General features: G+C 44.2%; 1 protein-coding gene across 2 annotated transcripts in view; it reads right to left on the bottom strand.

The window, feature by feature from the left end:
• Positions 1-963: 963 nt before the first annotated feature.
• Positions 964-13,987, bottom strand: part of LRRC24 (leucine rich repeat containing 24) — a 53,471-nt gene continuing 40,447 nt past the window's right edge. For both annotated transcript variants that reach the window (XM_069956973.1, XM_069956974.1), the window contains exons 3-6: positions 7,505-7,682; positions 5,890-6,168; positions 4,461-4,629; positions 964-3,933 (exon numbers count right to left, since the gene is read on the bottom strand). In XM_069956973.1, the coding sequence (XP_069813074.1) occupies positions 2,927-3,933; positions 4,461-4,629; positions 5,890-6,168; positions 7,505-7,672 (1,623 nt within the window). In that variant the 5' untranslated portion in view covers positions 7,673-7,682 and the 3' untranslated portion in view covers positions 964-2,926. The remainder of the gene's footprint in view (positions 3,934-4,460; positions 4,630-5,889; positions 6,169-7,504; positions 7,683-13,987) is intronic.

Below are 13,987 nucleotides of genomic sequence, written 5' to 3'. Positions count from 1 at the left end.
TTTTAAGGCAAAAAAAACTGCACAAATTGCGCAGTATATATGTATTATCTATTGATAATTTTTGTACATGGACCAGTTTTTTGTGCAGCACTTGAAAAGTTATAAACCTTCCCAAAGAATTCTAAAGGAGAGTTTGGAGGAGGGAACAAAAAAGTTTGGAGTAGAATGGCGGAGTCTAGAAAAGAGGGACAGAGAAGTGTGGAGCATGGGACAGAAAGGTCTAGAGTAGGCGACAGAGAATGAGATTGCAGGAGACAGAGGGGTATGGAAGAGAGAGTCTGAAGGGACAGAGGACAGAAGCAGTAGATGGGTCTGGAAGAGGGAAAGAGTAGTCTGGAGGAGGAGACAGGAGTTTGGAGGAGGGGACAGAGGTTTGGAGGAGGGGACAGAATGGTCTGGAGGAGGAGACAGGAGTTTGGAGGAGGGGGCAGAATGGTCTGGAGGAGGAGACAGGAGTTTGGAGGAGGGGACAGAATGGTCTGGAGGAGGAGACAGGAGTTTGGAGGAGGGGGCAGAATAGTCTGGAGGAGGAGACAGGAGTTTGGAGGAGGGGACAGAATGGACTGGAGGAGGAGTTTGGAGGACGGGACAGAGGAGTATGGCAGCATGTTGTTCCCCTCTTCCCATTTAGAGCATATGCACAGTTAAGCTGTGGTACTGGAAGGAACAAAACAAGTATATACCCATTATGTACATAACGTGTATGTCCGTCCTTACCAGATAAGGCCCTGGAGCTGCATTGACATCGCTGCACTAGAGTGTGGTGACCTGCGTTCTGAGGACAGATCCACAAGGCACCAGTGAAGAATGAGGAACACCCCTGGACACGATACCGGAATTAGATGACCCCAGTCACATGAATTCACTGGGTGCTGAGCTTCTCCTTACATGCTCTTATAGGGTCAGTCCAATCTCCTGCTCCTAAGGCTTCATCTCTATATCATCCCCGCAACCCTGATAAACTTTATATAAATGCTTCTTTATTTTCAAGATCTCTGCGTGCAGTCAACAACGTAAATACTGAAATTGAAAATTTACAGACTTAATTCTTCTCTCAGCTGAAGTTTTGTTACAATTGTATACAGTCTAGACAACTCTCTGAGGGATAACCAGCCTGGACTCCAGGGCACTGAAACAATGAGGCAATAAAAAATAAGGGTACTTTAAGGAAATAGACATTTCTTGGCCGTGGGGGCCACAAACGAGGGCCAACCAGCGAGATCAGCAGCTCAATTGCCGTTCCTTTACACGGGCCAAGAAAATAAGCAGATGGGCTGCACCAACGATCCTGGTATTATATTATATATCTGTGCTGTCAGTTTCCAGATCACAAGCAGTCTATACTTCCCACGCTGCTTGTAATCTGGTATCTGGCTCTCATTGCGCTGGCTGTTTCTTCAGGCCCGCCTTCTCCAGCTGTCCGTTATTACAGAGGAGGCAGTGGGCGTAAGTTACAGCAGCGTCCAGAGGACTGGAGAACCAGATGCCGGATCATAGGCAGCATGGCTGGTAAGTATAGACTACTTCTGGAAACTGACAGCACAGATATATACATATCCTATATGTTCAGTATATCCTATATACATACATCAGTTTCCCTTTATCTTTCTCGGCCGCAAAAACACATTTACACTGGAAGATGTGCGGTGTATTTTAAAGCAGGTTCCGGACATACATCAGCCGAGGATCAGGCATTTGCCCGGTTCTCAGCCGATCGCTGTTAGTTTTACTTCTAGCACTTCTTCACTTCTAGCGACGCTCCTGGATGATAATCGGCCCCTGGAAAAGCCCTTATGAAAGATTTGTGCTGCTGGGGTGTCCAGACTGAATGGCCACAAACCCTCAGCTCTGTGAGCAGAACCAGGTCAGGATGGGTATTTATTATGGTAACATAAATGAGAATGATTCCATTTGTCGACAACAAGCAGAGATCTTGGCTGGGAGCTGAAACACGTGTATTGTAAAGTTGCAGAATTTTTCATTGCACAATGTTCAAAGTTAATTCAGAAGAGACTCCATTATGTAGGAATGCTTGGGGTATGTTCACGTCTAATTTCCACACAAAATAAATGACGTATCTTTATGAAACCTGCACGATCTTCCATTGAATTCAGGGGGACATTTGCAATTTCGTACAATTTTTTCCATTTGGGTGCAACGTGTGGTGTAACAACAACAATGAAATGAATGGGAAAAAAACAACAACAATGGAATAAAAGTTAAAATCTAAAATCCTGAGGAAAATGCGCAAATCTTTGACAAAGATTTCTCTTAAAATCTGCATTGCGTACATGTGACGTGTGAACATAACCGTACAGCGCCAGGCGCCTCTTATGGACTGTAGTCTGGGGGAATATTTCACATGTTATGAAGTGACAGGAGAAGGATTTGTCATGTGACAGAGCGAGTGGCGCGTCTCCCATCAGTCGGGAGCTGTTAGCGCTCACATCTCTGTCTGATGAGAGACATTACAAGCCTTCCATGTGGAAAAGGACCATGACAGCAGCTCCACAGAGCTCAGTGAACCTGCTCCGCCAACCCGGTTTGTTGTCTCCTACCTCCTGGAAGTGTCAGACAGCAGTATTAAAATGCTACCAGTGACAGCCAGGCCGTCGGGGAGCAAGATTTGTTTGACACACGTAAGAATCGAGAATTTTTCAGGACGGCTGTCGGGTCTGCTACAGGCCACACGTCACCTCTGCTTCACCAACTAAGGCAGCGATGAAGTCTCTACCAGCTAAAAAGGAGACCAAAATTAGGGCCCCTGGAGGGGCAGGCTGTGTGGCCCTTGTGGAGCCATGTGATTCATTGTTCTGTATAAAAGAAGCAATATTAAAATTTGCAGCAGTTTTTTTCTTTTGCCCCCCCCCCTCCTCCCCCGCCACGTCACAACCACAACCTTTTGCACATCGAAATAAATTGTTCTTTAACAGTGTATTTCATAAGCAATCTGCTGCTGAAACAGAAAGCCCTGGTTCATGAAAATGTCATTGATCTGCCGCTCGGCCTCCTCCTCTAGGGTCTGAGTTCCTTGGTCCTGAAGATCGTCAGTCAGCTCCGTTAGAGCGGTGAAGCTACTCATCCCTTCTGGGTCCTTGTAGGTTGGGAAATGAGCCTTATTTCTGTCTATGACGAACATCTCATGTCCACGTTCATCCCTGTATTCTTCCAGTTGGGCGAATGTTGTTGGCCCGTCAGAATAGTCATTGACATACAGGATGTTCTCCTCCTTTTTTGATTTTTTTCTCTTATGGTGCTTTCTGTAGATCATGACAATCAGAAGCATGGCGGTCAGGGCCAACAAGGAGATTCCGATGGCGATGGCCGTCTGAGTGGCCATGCTAAGCGCGGTAAACTCCATGCTCTCCATGTCATATAGAGGCTCCTGGCTGATATCCACAGATGTATACGAGCGAGACTGCTGGTTGGACAAGTTTACAGTCAAGTGAAACAAGACTTTAGCTGTTCCCCCAGGATTAGACGCCACACATTCATACTTTCCAGCATGAGACATGGTGATGTTGTTCAGTAAGAGCATTCCGCTTCCTGTATCGGAGTCAAGCTGCTCCCCTACACTTCTCTCACTCAGCTCAAAGGTTCTGCTATTTGTGGACTTCAGATTGCCTCTAGGTGGACTAGTGCGAGCGTGGGCGACTTTCCTCCATGTAACCAGTGGCTGAGGATATCCTGTAGCTCGACAGGAAACCCGAAGTTCATCCCCTAGTCGAGCAGTTATCTCCATGGGGTCTACGAGGACGACGGGAGGGATACAGACAAGGCTGTTACCAGAGATATCCAGCAGACTCTGGTGGGATAACCTCGGTGGTTCAGAACAGATGAGTTTCTTATCAAACGAGGTTAGAAGACGTTTTCCTTCTTCTTTCATCCAAGCCCGGAGCCAATGAAGGGCACAGTCACATCTCCAAGGGTTTTCTGGAATCAGAAGAAGGAAATGAAGAAGGTAAAAAGAGTGGACAATGAGATTTCATGACGTAAAATCTTGTCACAGACACATACAGGGGTAATAATACATCTTCTATAATGCATGATTGTCTTCACAAACAGATTCAGTGTTTTGACCTGAAAGTTACCCCAGTGGATCACATTTCACTGTATTACCTCCATATTGGGAAGAATCATGTAATCGCCTATGAAAACTCAACCTTTAGTGGCTTGTCTGTACATGCGCCTGTGCTATACACTACAGCTCAGCACTATCTATGTGAGACCGGACCACCTACACAAATGAACTGCCGTTCCTGAAAAAAGACTGATGATCCACATTTTGCAGGTTTATTACAAGATTTTATATGGTTTAAATTTTTACATGATGTACATGATGTGCAACAAGTGGAGAGGAAAATTGTCCTCTTTACCATAAGATCCAAGTCTGTCTAAAACTAGACTGCATAGACATTGAATAACTCTATGGTTGTGTGGGATCACGTGGGGCCCCATACCTGTTAATCGCAGCACCTGCAGGCTGATAAGAGGCCGGAGAGCCGCACGACTTATGGTACGCAGATTGTTCTTGCTGAGGTCAAGCAGAGCAAGGGAGGATAGTCCAGAGAAGGCCTGCTCCTGTAGGGTCTCTATGTTGTTTTCCTGCAAATGCAGCTCTTGAAGTCTCTAAAAACAGTAAAAGACAATATACGATTTTTCCTCAAAAACATCCTATAACAGTTTCCAAGTCTATATAATAAGCCTCCTGCATAGACCACAGAACCCTTGCTTCTGACCCCGGCTGTGAATTGGTAGTTGGCCAAAATGGCACCCTACATAGGGCTACCCTCTACTAACAGTCTTGTGTTACTACATTCAGATAATCCACAAAAAGCAACAGACACCGGCACTACCTAACGTATATGGCATAGGGCTGTATATAGGCAGTGGATATTGAATGTACGGTATATAAAGTCACTGGTTGGTGCTCACTTTCCCAAGGAAAATTTTGTGTGCAAGATAATCCATAAAACGAAGAAAATAGGAGAGGGCACTCACCATAGATAGTGATGTTCTTTATTTCAGTGCTTTGTTATAAAACACACAGGACATTCGGGGCTGCTACGTAGGACGCCAGCACTTTTGTGCATCTAAGTGCTGGCGTCCTACGTAGCAGCCCCGAAAGTCCTGTGTGTTTTATAAAAAAAGAAGATCACTATCTATGGTGAGTGCCCTCTCCTATTTTCTTCGTTTTTTTACATTCAGATAATAGAACTCACAAGGTCTACCAGTTCTGTCCACCATTGCCTCCACAGTGCTCAGTGAGCCTGCTCCACCAACCCGGCTTGTTGTCTCCTGCCTCCTGGAGGTGTCAGACAGCAGTATTAAAATGCCACCAGTGACAGCCAGGCTGGTGGGGAGGAAAATTTGTTTTCCACACAAGAATTGAGAATTTTTCAGGACGGCTGTCAGGTCTGCTACAGGCCACACGTCACCTCTGCTTCACCAACCACTTCTGTCTATCATTGCTCCCCTCATAATCTGCCACTCTATTTTCCCCATCATAATCTACTAGTCTGTATTGCCCACTCATAATCTGCCAGTCTGTTTTGCCCCATCATAGTCCACCAGTCTGTATAGCCCACTCATAATCTGCCAGTCTGTTTTGCCCCATCATAGTCTACCAGTCTGTATTGCCCCATCATAGTCTACCAGTCTGTATTGCCCAGTCATAATCTACTAGTCTGTATTGTCCACTCATGATCTGCCAGTCTGTTTTGCCCTATCATAGTCTACCAGTCTGTATTGCCCAGTCATAATCTACTAGTCTGTATTGCCCACTCATGATCTGCCAGTCTGTTTTGCCCTATCATAGTCTACCAGTCTGTATTGCCCAGTCATAATCTACTAGTCTTGCTCGCTGTTAGATACTGTAAGTTCCTTTACCTGCAGGTCGGAGAATGTGTATGCCAGCAGTCGGGTGATCTGGTTTCCAGCCAGGTACAGAACCCTAAGGTGCTCTAGTCCTTTAAAGATGCTGCTGTTGATCAGATGGATGCGATTGCCATTAAGAGCAAGTTCCACCAGATGCTGTTGAGCTTTGAAGGCTCCGGGCTCCAGGCCAGAGATGGTATTATTCTGGATATACAAATACTGGAGGCCCGACAAAGAAGACAGGTCCTGCTGCTGGATCTGAGATATTGCATTATCCTGCAGGAAAACAGTCTGTGGGGAGAAAATAGAGAAGCGGACATGTAGGACTGGGCTTCACGTCAACACTGTCAAATGTCCAAACCTGCACTGCTACGTACGTCATGTGCCCTTCACATCTCATAATTATGAATGTGACCTTCACCTGGAGCTTATTATTTATGGATGGAGTTTATCCTCCCCCACACATTATTAATGGATAGGGTTTCCTCCAAGTTCATTCTTAATCCTGGATGCAAAGCAGTAGAGGATTGTTTTAGTGAGGACCATGACTCTCCCCCCCCCCCCAGCCCTAACCGTATGGACCATCATATGCTCTTAACAGGGTCCACCACATCAACGGCCACCTTTATAATGTATGGTTGTGCCAGTGTGACCATGGTAGGGTCCTCAGAGTCTGGCTGATATATAACCCTGATGTATAATGGCTGACTACTACACTTTGTCCACACAGAAGCACCTGGAGGTTGACCATTCTGTCATCTGTCAGATGGTTAGCCTACCATTGGTAAAATAAATTATATCATCATCCTTTCTGTATTTAACTAATAAGTCAGTATGTCTTTGATATTGAGACTTTCCATCCTGTGGCGTCTCCCTGGTATTCAGTCCACATCTGTGCATCCATTATGCAGATCACTTACAGTTCTTCATCACATATCAGCAGAATTGAGCTTAGAGATGAGGGACATGGAGAGTGGAATGAGATTAATCATGGACGTGACTGCCTGAATCTAATGATTCTGTTGTGTAATCCCAAAGACCCCATGTAACATAAATGGGGGGGGGATATAATAACCACGTGTACACAAACAGGTTCATGCCAGGTGTATGAATGACTATTGACTTGGCCAGGTAAAATGATGGGCTGCTTTTAGGTTAGGGCAAATGAGACGAAAATCTGAAGATTGTGAAAAACTGTGGCACATTGTAGAACTTTCAGAACAATCAGAACTTTCTTTCTAATTTAGACTTCCTAACCAGTAATCCTGTGAGAGCACATACAATCTAGAGCTAAAGCTATGTTCACGCTACTGTCAGAGGCCTCATCAGTAGATCCATTAAATTTGATGGGGGGAAAAAAGCGCAAGGCAACACCCACAATGGAACTGCACTGACTTCATTATAGGTTAGTAATATCTGTCTGGTGCCACTGGTGTCTGTCTTTCTAAGAGGACCAACACTGTTATCCTGTATCCTTTTTATCATAATAGAAACCATAACAGTGATCAACGGAGCTAAAGACTTAGCAACATCCACAGCTCCAGGTATGATGGCCATCGGTTCATATAAATGAAATTGTATCAGAAATAGACGGAAATGAATACGAAAAGGAGGTAGACTGGCACACCTGCGTGGAGGGATGGATGTTGGTTGGAATGTTCTTCAGACCCTTGGACCCACACTCGACGGTCATACTGTAACATCGACATTCGGCTGGGCACGCTTGAGCATAATGGGTCAGGAATATCCGAAGCAAAATGGCAACAGTGATGAACGAACAATCCAATAATGCCATCTTACTGTGGCTGTAGTGAAAGAAGAAGACCAGACTTTAATTATACACAAGAATATATAATATATATATATATATATATATATATATATATATATATATATAGAATCCGTCACATACATTGTTGGGTCCTAGCACTAGGGATATATAGAGATGTGAGGGAGCCCTGTACCAAAAAAAACTCTTGATGTTGATGTCTTGAATCCAATTCCCATCTGGTCTTTGGGAAGAAGGCCGACAGCTTCCCCTTACCGGCCTTTTCTTTTCTTGAATGGGAATTTAAGGGTATGTTCCCATTATAGAACACGCTAGTAAATTTCATCGGCACCCGCAGGGCATGTACCGTAATGGGAACATACCCTCAAAGGGCCAAGACAATGATATAATCCTCCTTGTCACCATATACAGTATGGATACTATGACCAGAACGTTTATAGCTCATGTACATTGTAAACCGTCATCCAGTTCTCACATGTCCACACAATACAGTGCTGAGGCTGGTGGTGTAAGTGGTAAATGAAGCTCGAAATTATTCATCAAACACAAGCGAAGGCTTTTACGTAACATTTTTCAGAAACAAACCACAAACGTTGAGTTTACAATTGAATTCATTCCGCAGTCATTAAATTCCCGATTTGCTATTTTTTAATTTACGGCTTCTCCAAACCGAGGGCACGGCCATGGGAGCACAGCTGTAACCTCGACAAGGCAACTAGCAACCCTCACGCCCTGGTACATGAGCCTGACACTAATGAATGGAAAAATGGCCAATTACTCATAAGGCAAAGAACTAAAAAAAAAAAATAAGAAAACCAAAAGAGACCTGACTTGTGGTCAGAGAAAGATCAGAACCTGAAGTGTCTTCACCAAGAGGAGAGGCCAAACATTCCCAGAAACTGCACCGTACTGACCCAAGGACAAGACGCGGACAAGAAAGATTAATCAGATTTATCTTTTACAGTTTTATACAGAAATAAAAGACAAAACTTACAGACAGATATAAAATGTTATTGTCAAAGTAAAGTGACATATAGACGAAGCACAATGTGAGTTTTCTCTGCAAAATGTACAAATGTTTTTTATTCTTTTAAATGTCAGTGTCACTATGTCAATATATATAGAGGACTCCATCTGTAAGGAAATGGATCTGCAGCTAACCTCAGCTCTGAAGTGTGATTGTTGTACAGAATCTTGCCAAAGGAACGAATGTTAAATTATAACTGATATAAAACTGCTCCTATATACAGGGATATAACTACTATAATACTGCTCCTATATACAGGGATATAACTACTATAATACTGCCCCTATATACAAGAATATAACTACTATAATACTGCTCCTATATACAGGGATATAACTACTATAATACTGCTCCTATATACAGTGATATAACTACTATAATACTGCTCCTATATACAGTGATATAACTACTATAATACTGCTCCTATATACAGGGATATAACTACTATAATACTGCCCCCTATATACAGGAATGTAACTACTATAATACTACTCCTATATACAAGAATATAACTACTATAATACTGCTCCTATATACAGGGATATAACTACTATAATACTGCTCCTATATACAGGAGACACCTGATTGCTCATGGTTTTAATCCCTCCTGTCTGTCCGATTCTATCTTTGATAGCTATGGTGAGTGCAATACCTTATCCAGACTTGTGCTGTTTGGGGGCAGCTTCCTCCGCCGGTGGTGCTGGCTGGGTTTTGGTGTGGCATTTTTGGGTCTGGTCCTGTGGCGTGGGGGTTACAGGGCCGTTCCATGGCCTCCCTTCCCTGACTGTGCACGCCTGCGGGGGGGGTGGTTGCTGATCGGCACGGTGTGGACTTAGTGTAGGGACCCATGTGTATCAGATACCGGCACGCGGTACATGGGGCAGTGTGGCTTGATCAATTCACATACAGAATTCTGATGTTTTTTATGCAGCCGAGAGGCACTAGTATCAGTCATAGGTGTGAGGTGCAGCACTCTTTTTCTTCCCTGAACCATAACTACTATAATACTGCTCCTATATACAGGAATATAACTACTATAATACTGCCCCCTATATACAGGAATATAACTACTATAATACTGCCCCCTATATACAGGAATATAACTACTATAATACTGCTCCCTATATACAGGAATATACTACTATAATACTGCTCCTATATACAGGAATATACTACTATAATACTGCCCCCTATATACAAGAATATAACTACTATAATACTGCCCCCTATATACAGGGATATAACTACTATAATAATGCTCCTATATACAGATATATAACTACTACTTAAAGGTAGACAAATGAAGTCCAGAACTCACAATCAGTCAGATGTAGGAACAAAGTTTTATTCCATTTGGAGCAGGGAGGGGATGGATCAAGGTGCAGTACATGTGCCCTGGTTGTAGAATAGAGATTTGTCTCCATAGATTTGTGGTCACAGTCGGGGGTGGTGAGATGGAAGTACAGTGTACGTGTATCGGGCGGTAGAATTATCAGACTCCTTTTATTGAATATATCACGATCTTAGCTGAATACATTACATGAACCAGAACTAAGCAACTTATATAAAAGCCTTTAGTGATATATAAAGATCCACAATATAGGAGGACAGAGTCACCACTCTCCATCTACATCCGTGTTATAGAATCTGATATCTAATAAGAACAGCCTCCGGACCATGGCCACATTATAGCCATGACAGACTAATTTATTTTTTTGCCATACCCTACTAAGAGAGGGGCCACTGTCCGGTGCCCTCTCCATCACTCATCAGAGGCTACAAGGAACCTTCCCACCAATGGAGGAGCCATCACCTCAATACGTTACTTCACTAATACTTCATTTCCACTGTAGATGTGCTGCAGGTGAGCTGAGCATTTCCTACCAGGTATCCCCAGGTAATTGTGGACAGTCACACAAGCAGGAAGCCTGATGATCACCTTCTGTAATGCATAACATGGTAGTGAATTTCTTCTTCTGTATGAGAAGATGCCAAGATTATTGTTCATTTCGTCTCTGGTTTCCTCCTTTTCTTCCTCCTTAGAATTTCTTTTATTTGTAGTGATGTATAATAGTCTCCCACATCCTGCGGTTACATGGTGCCATATACATCATACAGAATGGCGCACAATATTCTCCGCCTTTAGGTCCACCACTCCCCCGATCCCACCATCCATCACGGTCAGTCATTTCTCATATGGAGAAGGTTTAGAGGTTAAATCTTGGCTCCACATGAAGATCCATGTTGGACGCCAGACGGCAGGCGCCCGTGGGCCCAGTTGGCAGGGTACAGCCTCTTGGCCCAGTTTCTGATTGGTGTACACGGCATGCCAGGAGCAAGATGAACAAGCAAGAGGAGATGTTCTCTGCCAGATTCAGCTGGAGACGCCAAGATATCAAGATGTTTACTCATTGACCGAGATCCGAGTATTAACCCTGAATACCAGAAAACGCCTCCAGTGTCGATTTTTCAAAAACTTCATAGACATTTCCTAAAAGCTTCCAGCTTGGACTTTATTGATTGATTTTTAAGGTTATTTCCTCAATCCTTCTCCTGATCAGTGTAAACCCCCCCCCCCCCCCCCCCCCCCCCACTTCCCTGACCGGCCAACTAATATTCTTTCTTTAAAGAAGGATTTAGTGAGGATTTTTATCTGCTGCTCCTGATGTCTCGGTGTCTCTGCCCTTAATCCTTATCATCCCTGAGCCTGAAAGACACAGCAATGCCAGAGCCTCAACCAAATAGATTTAGTAGAGTCACCCATTCCAAGTGTCCCATTCTACCTGTAAAAGAACCTATAAGCTATTATGGATCTGGGACCAGAAAGATGAGTCCGCTGACCATAAAAAATAATCAGGATCTTCCTGCTGTATGATATACCCTTAGGGAGTAGTATCTATTGTCCTCCTGAGAGTAGTCAACATCTCCTCTATGGGCCCTATTCCACGGGACGAATATCATTCGCATAATTGTTAACGATAAACGATCCAAAAGGCCGCTATTGCGAAAGACCTGAAATCGTTCACCCATTTACATGGAACGATAATCGTTACTTATGATCGTTCTTGCGGCCGTCTTGTCGTCGCTATTGCATTCGTCACTACTGCAAACGACCGGACGACGTCTTATTCAATGCGAACGATTTGCGAATGAGTAACGATAAAAATAGGTCCAGGTCTTATTAAACGATTAACGACCGAGCGAGAAATCGTTAATCGTTTAACTGCTATTCAACCGAACGATTATCGCTTAGATTCGTTCCGTGGAATAGGGCCCTAAGAGAACCTATCATGGTATCGATAGAGGGCCTCACACTCAAGGGAACCACCTTACATACTCCACATGGACCCACTGGGGAACCATCCTTTTACCCCATTAATACTATTGGCATTCAACAAAATGGTTTAATCCTACACAATCACTGATGCAATCCACCCTGGACCATTGACGGTTACTTACCCTGGATCAAAAGTATCAAGAGGTCACTAACCCTGGATTGGTGAGGCTACTAATGCTGTACCAAGAAGGCGACTAACCCTGGATCAAGGAGGCCACAACCCTGAATCAAAGAGGCCACTAAAAGTAACCATATACTTTACATCAAAGGCAACCAAACCCACCAGTATAGGGTGTATGGTGGCCTCCTGACACTTCATGGACAGATGACATCAGGGAAGAGAAGTGTTGGGCCCCATGGAAGGTTTAGAGGAGCTGTCTGGCTGCATCATACTCCTCCCCATAGAAACACATGAACAGTTGGCCGTGCCGTATGGGGAAGCTGGAAGAGAAAAGTGTCAAACTACTGTGCGGCCAAAAGTTATGGAAGGTGTATGGGTGCCTTAACCTTGGACCAATGGGACAACTAAACGTGAACCAAGGAGGCCAATAACCACAGGCCTGGTACCTGCCCTTGGGAAACCTTAGCCTCTTCTTGCAGATTTCCACCTTACGCCTGGTGTCTTGTAATAAAATTTGTTAGAAGTTGATTAAACTTGTAGAACAGAAAGATTTTCAGCTAATACTGAAAAGCTTTGGGAACTAATGAGAAGGATTAACCGCACCACGGCCGCTGCCAACCGAAGCACAATCCGTAATTCATTTGTTAATTCTGTTACTAGCAGAAGGACGGACGATTCCTGTCAACGCTATAAAAAGTCTCATTAGATTTTATTAGGCAAAGCTCTGGAAAATCCACCCAGGGAGGGCAATGAAGATGACCTCCAGAACACCCAGAGAAATACAGAGGAGGACGAACACAACGAGCACAAAACATTACTATAATGACAAATCCAACCCCTACATCATGTCCGAGAGGTAGTCACAGCCCCGCCTCCTGGGTGATGTCACTGATGTAATAGTAATAGAATGACATGAGATCCACACACCTTATACTACAGGAACAGCTATTCAGCTATTACTGCTGGCACCCAACCTCAGTGTTTAGTTGTGACTGCAGCTCTGGAGGATGAGGCATGATGTAACAGCAGAATAGTGAGTGCAGCTCTGGAGGATGAGGCATGATGTAACAGCAGAATAGTGACTGCAGCTCTGGAGGATGAGACATGATGTAACAGCAGAATAGTGAGTGCAGCTCTGGAGGATGAGATGATGTAACAGCAGAATAGTGACTGCAGCTCTGGAGGATGAGGCATGATGTAACAGCAGAATAGTGAGTGCAGCTCTGGCGGATGAGACATGATGTAACAGCAGAATAGTGAGTGCAGCTCTGGAGGATAAGTCATGATGTAAGCAGAATAGTGAGTGCAGCTCTGGCGGATGAGGCATGATGTAACAGCAGAATAGTGACTGCAGCTCTGGAGGATGAGACACGGTAAAACATCAGAATAGCGAATGTAGTTCAAGAGGATAAGACACGCCATAACAGCAGAATAGTGAGTGCAGCTCTGGCGGATGAGACATGATGTAACAGCAGAATAGTGAGTGCAGCTCTGGCGGATGAGACATGATGTAACAGCAGAATAGTGAGTGCAGCTCTGGAGGATAAGTCATGATGTAAGCAGAATAGTGAGTGCAGCTCTGGCGGATGAGACATGATTTAACAGCAGAATAGTGAGTGCAGCTCTGGAGGATAAGTCATGATGTAAGCAGAATAGTGAGTTCAGCTCTGGCGGATGAGACATGATGTAACAGCAGAATAGTGAGTGCAGCTCTGGCGGATGAGACATGATGTAACAGCAGAATAGTGAGTGCAGCTCTGGCGGATGAGACATGATGTAACAGCAGAATAGTGAGTGCCGCTCTGGAGGAAGAGACATGATTTAACAGCAGAATAG

Source organism: Dendropsophus ebraccatus, chromosome 2 (genome assembly GCF_027789765.1).
Source record: "Dendropsophus ebraccatus isolate aDenEbr1 chromosome 2, aDenEbr1.pat, whole genome shotgun sequence".
In the NCBI taxonomy this organism is placed as follows: domain Eukaryota; kingdom Metazoa; phylum Chordata; class Amphibia; order Anura; family Hylidae; genus Dendropsophus; species Dendropsophus ebraccatus.
Note: the sequence above shows the minus strand (reverse complement) of the source record. Positions and strands in the feature narration are given on the sequence as shown.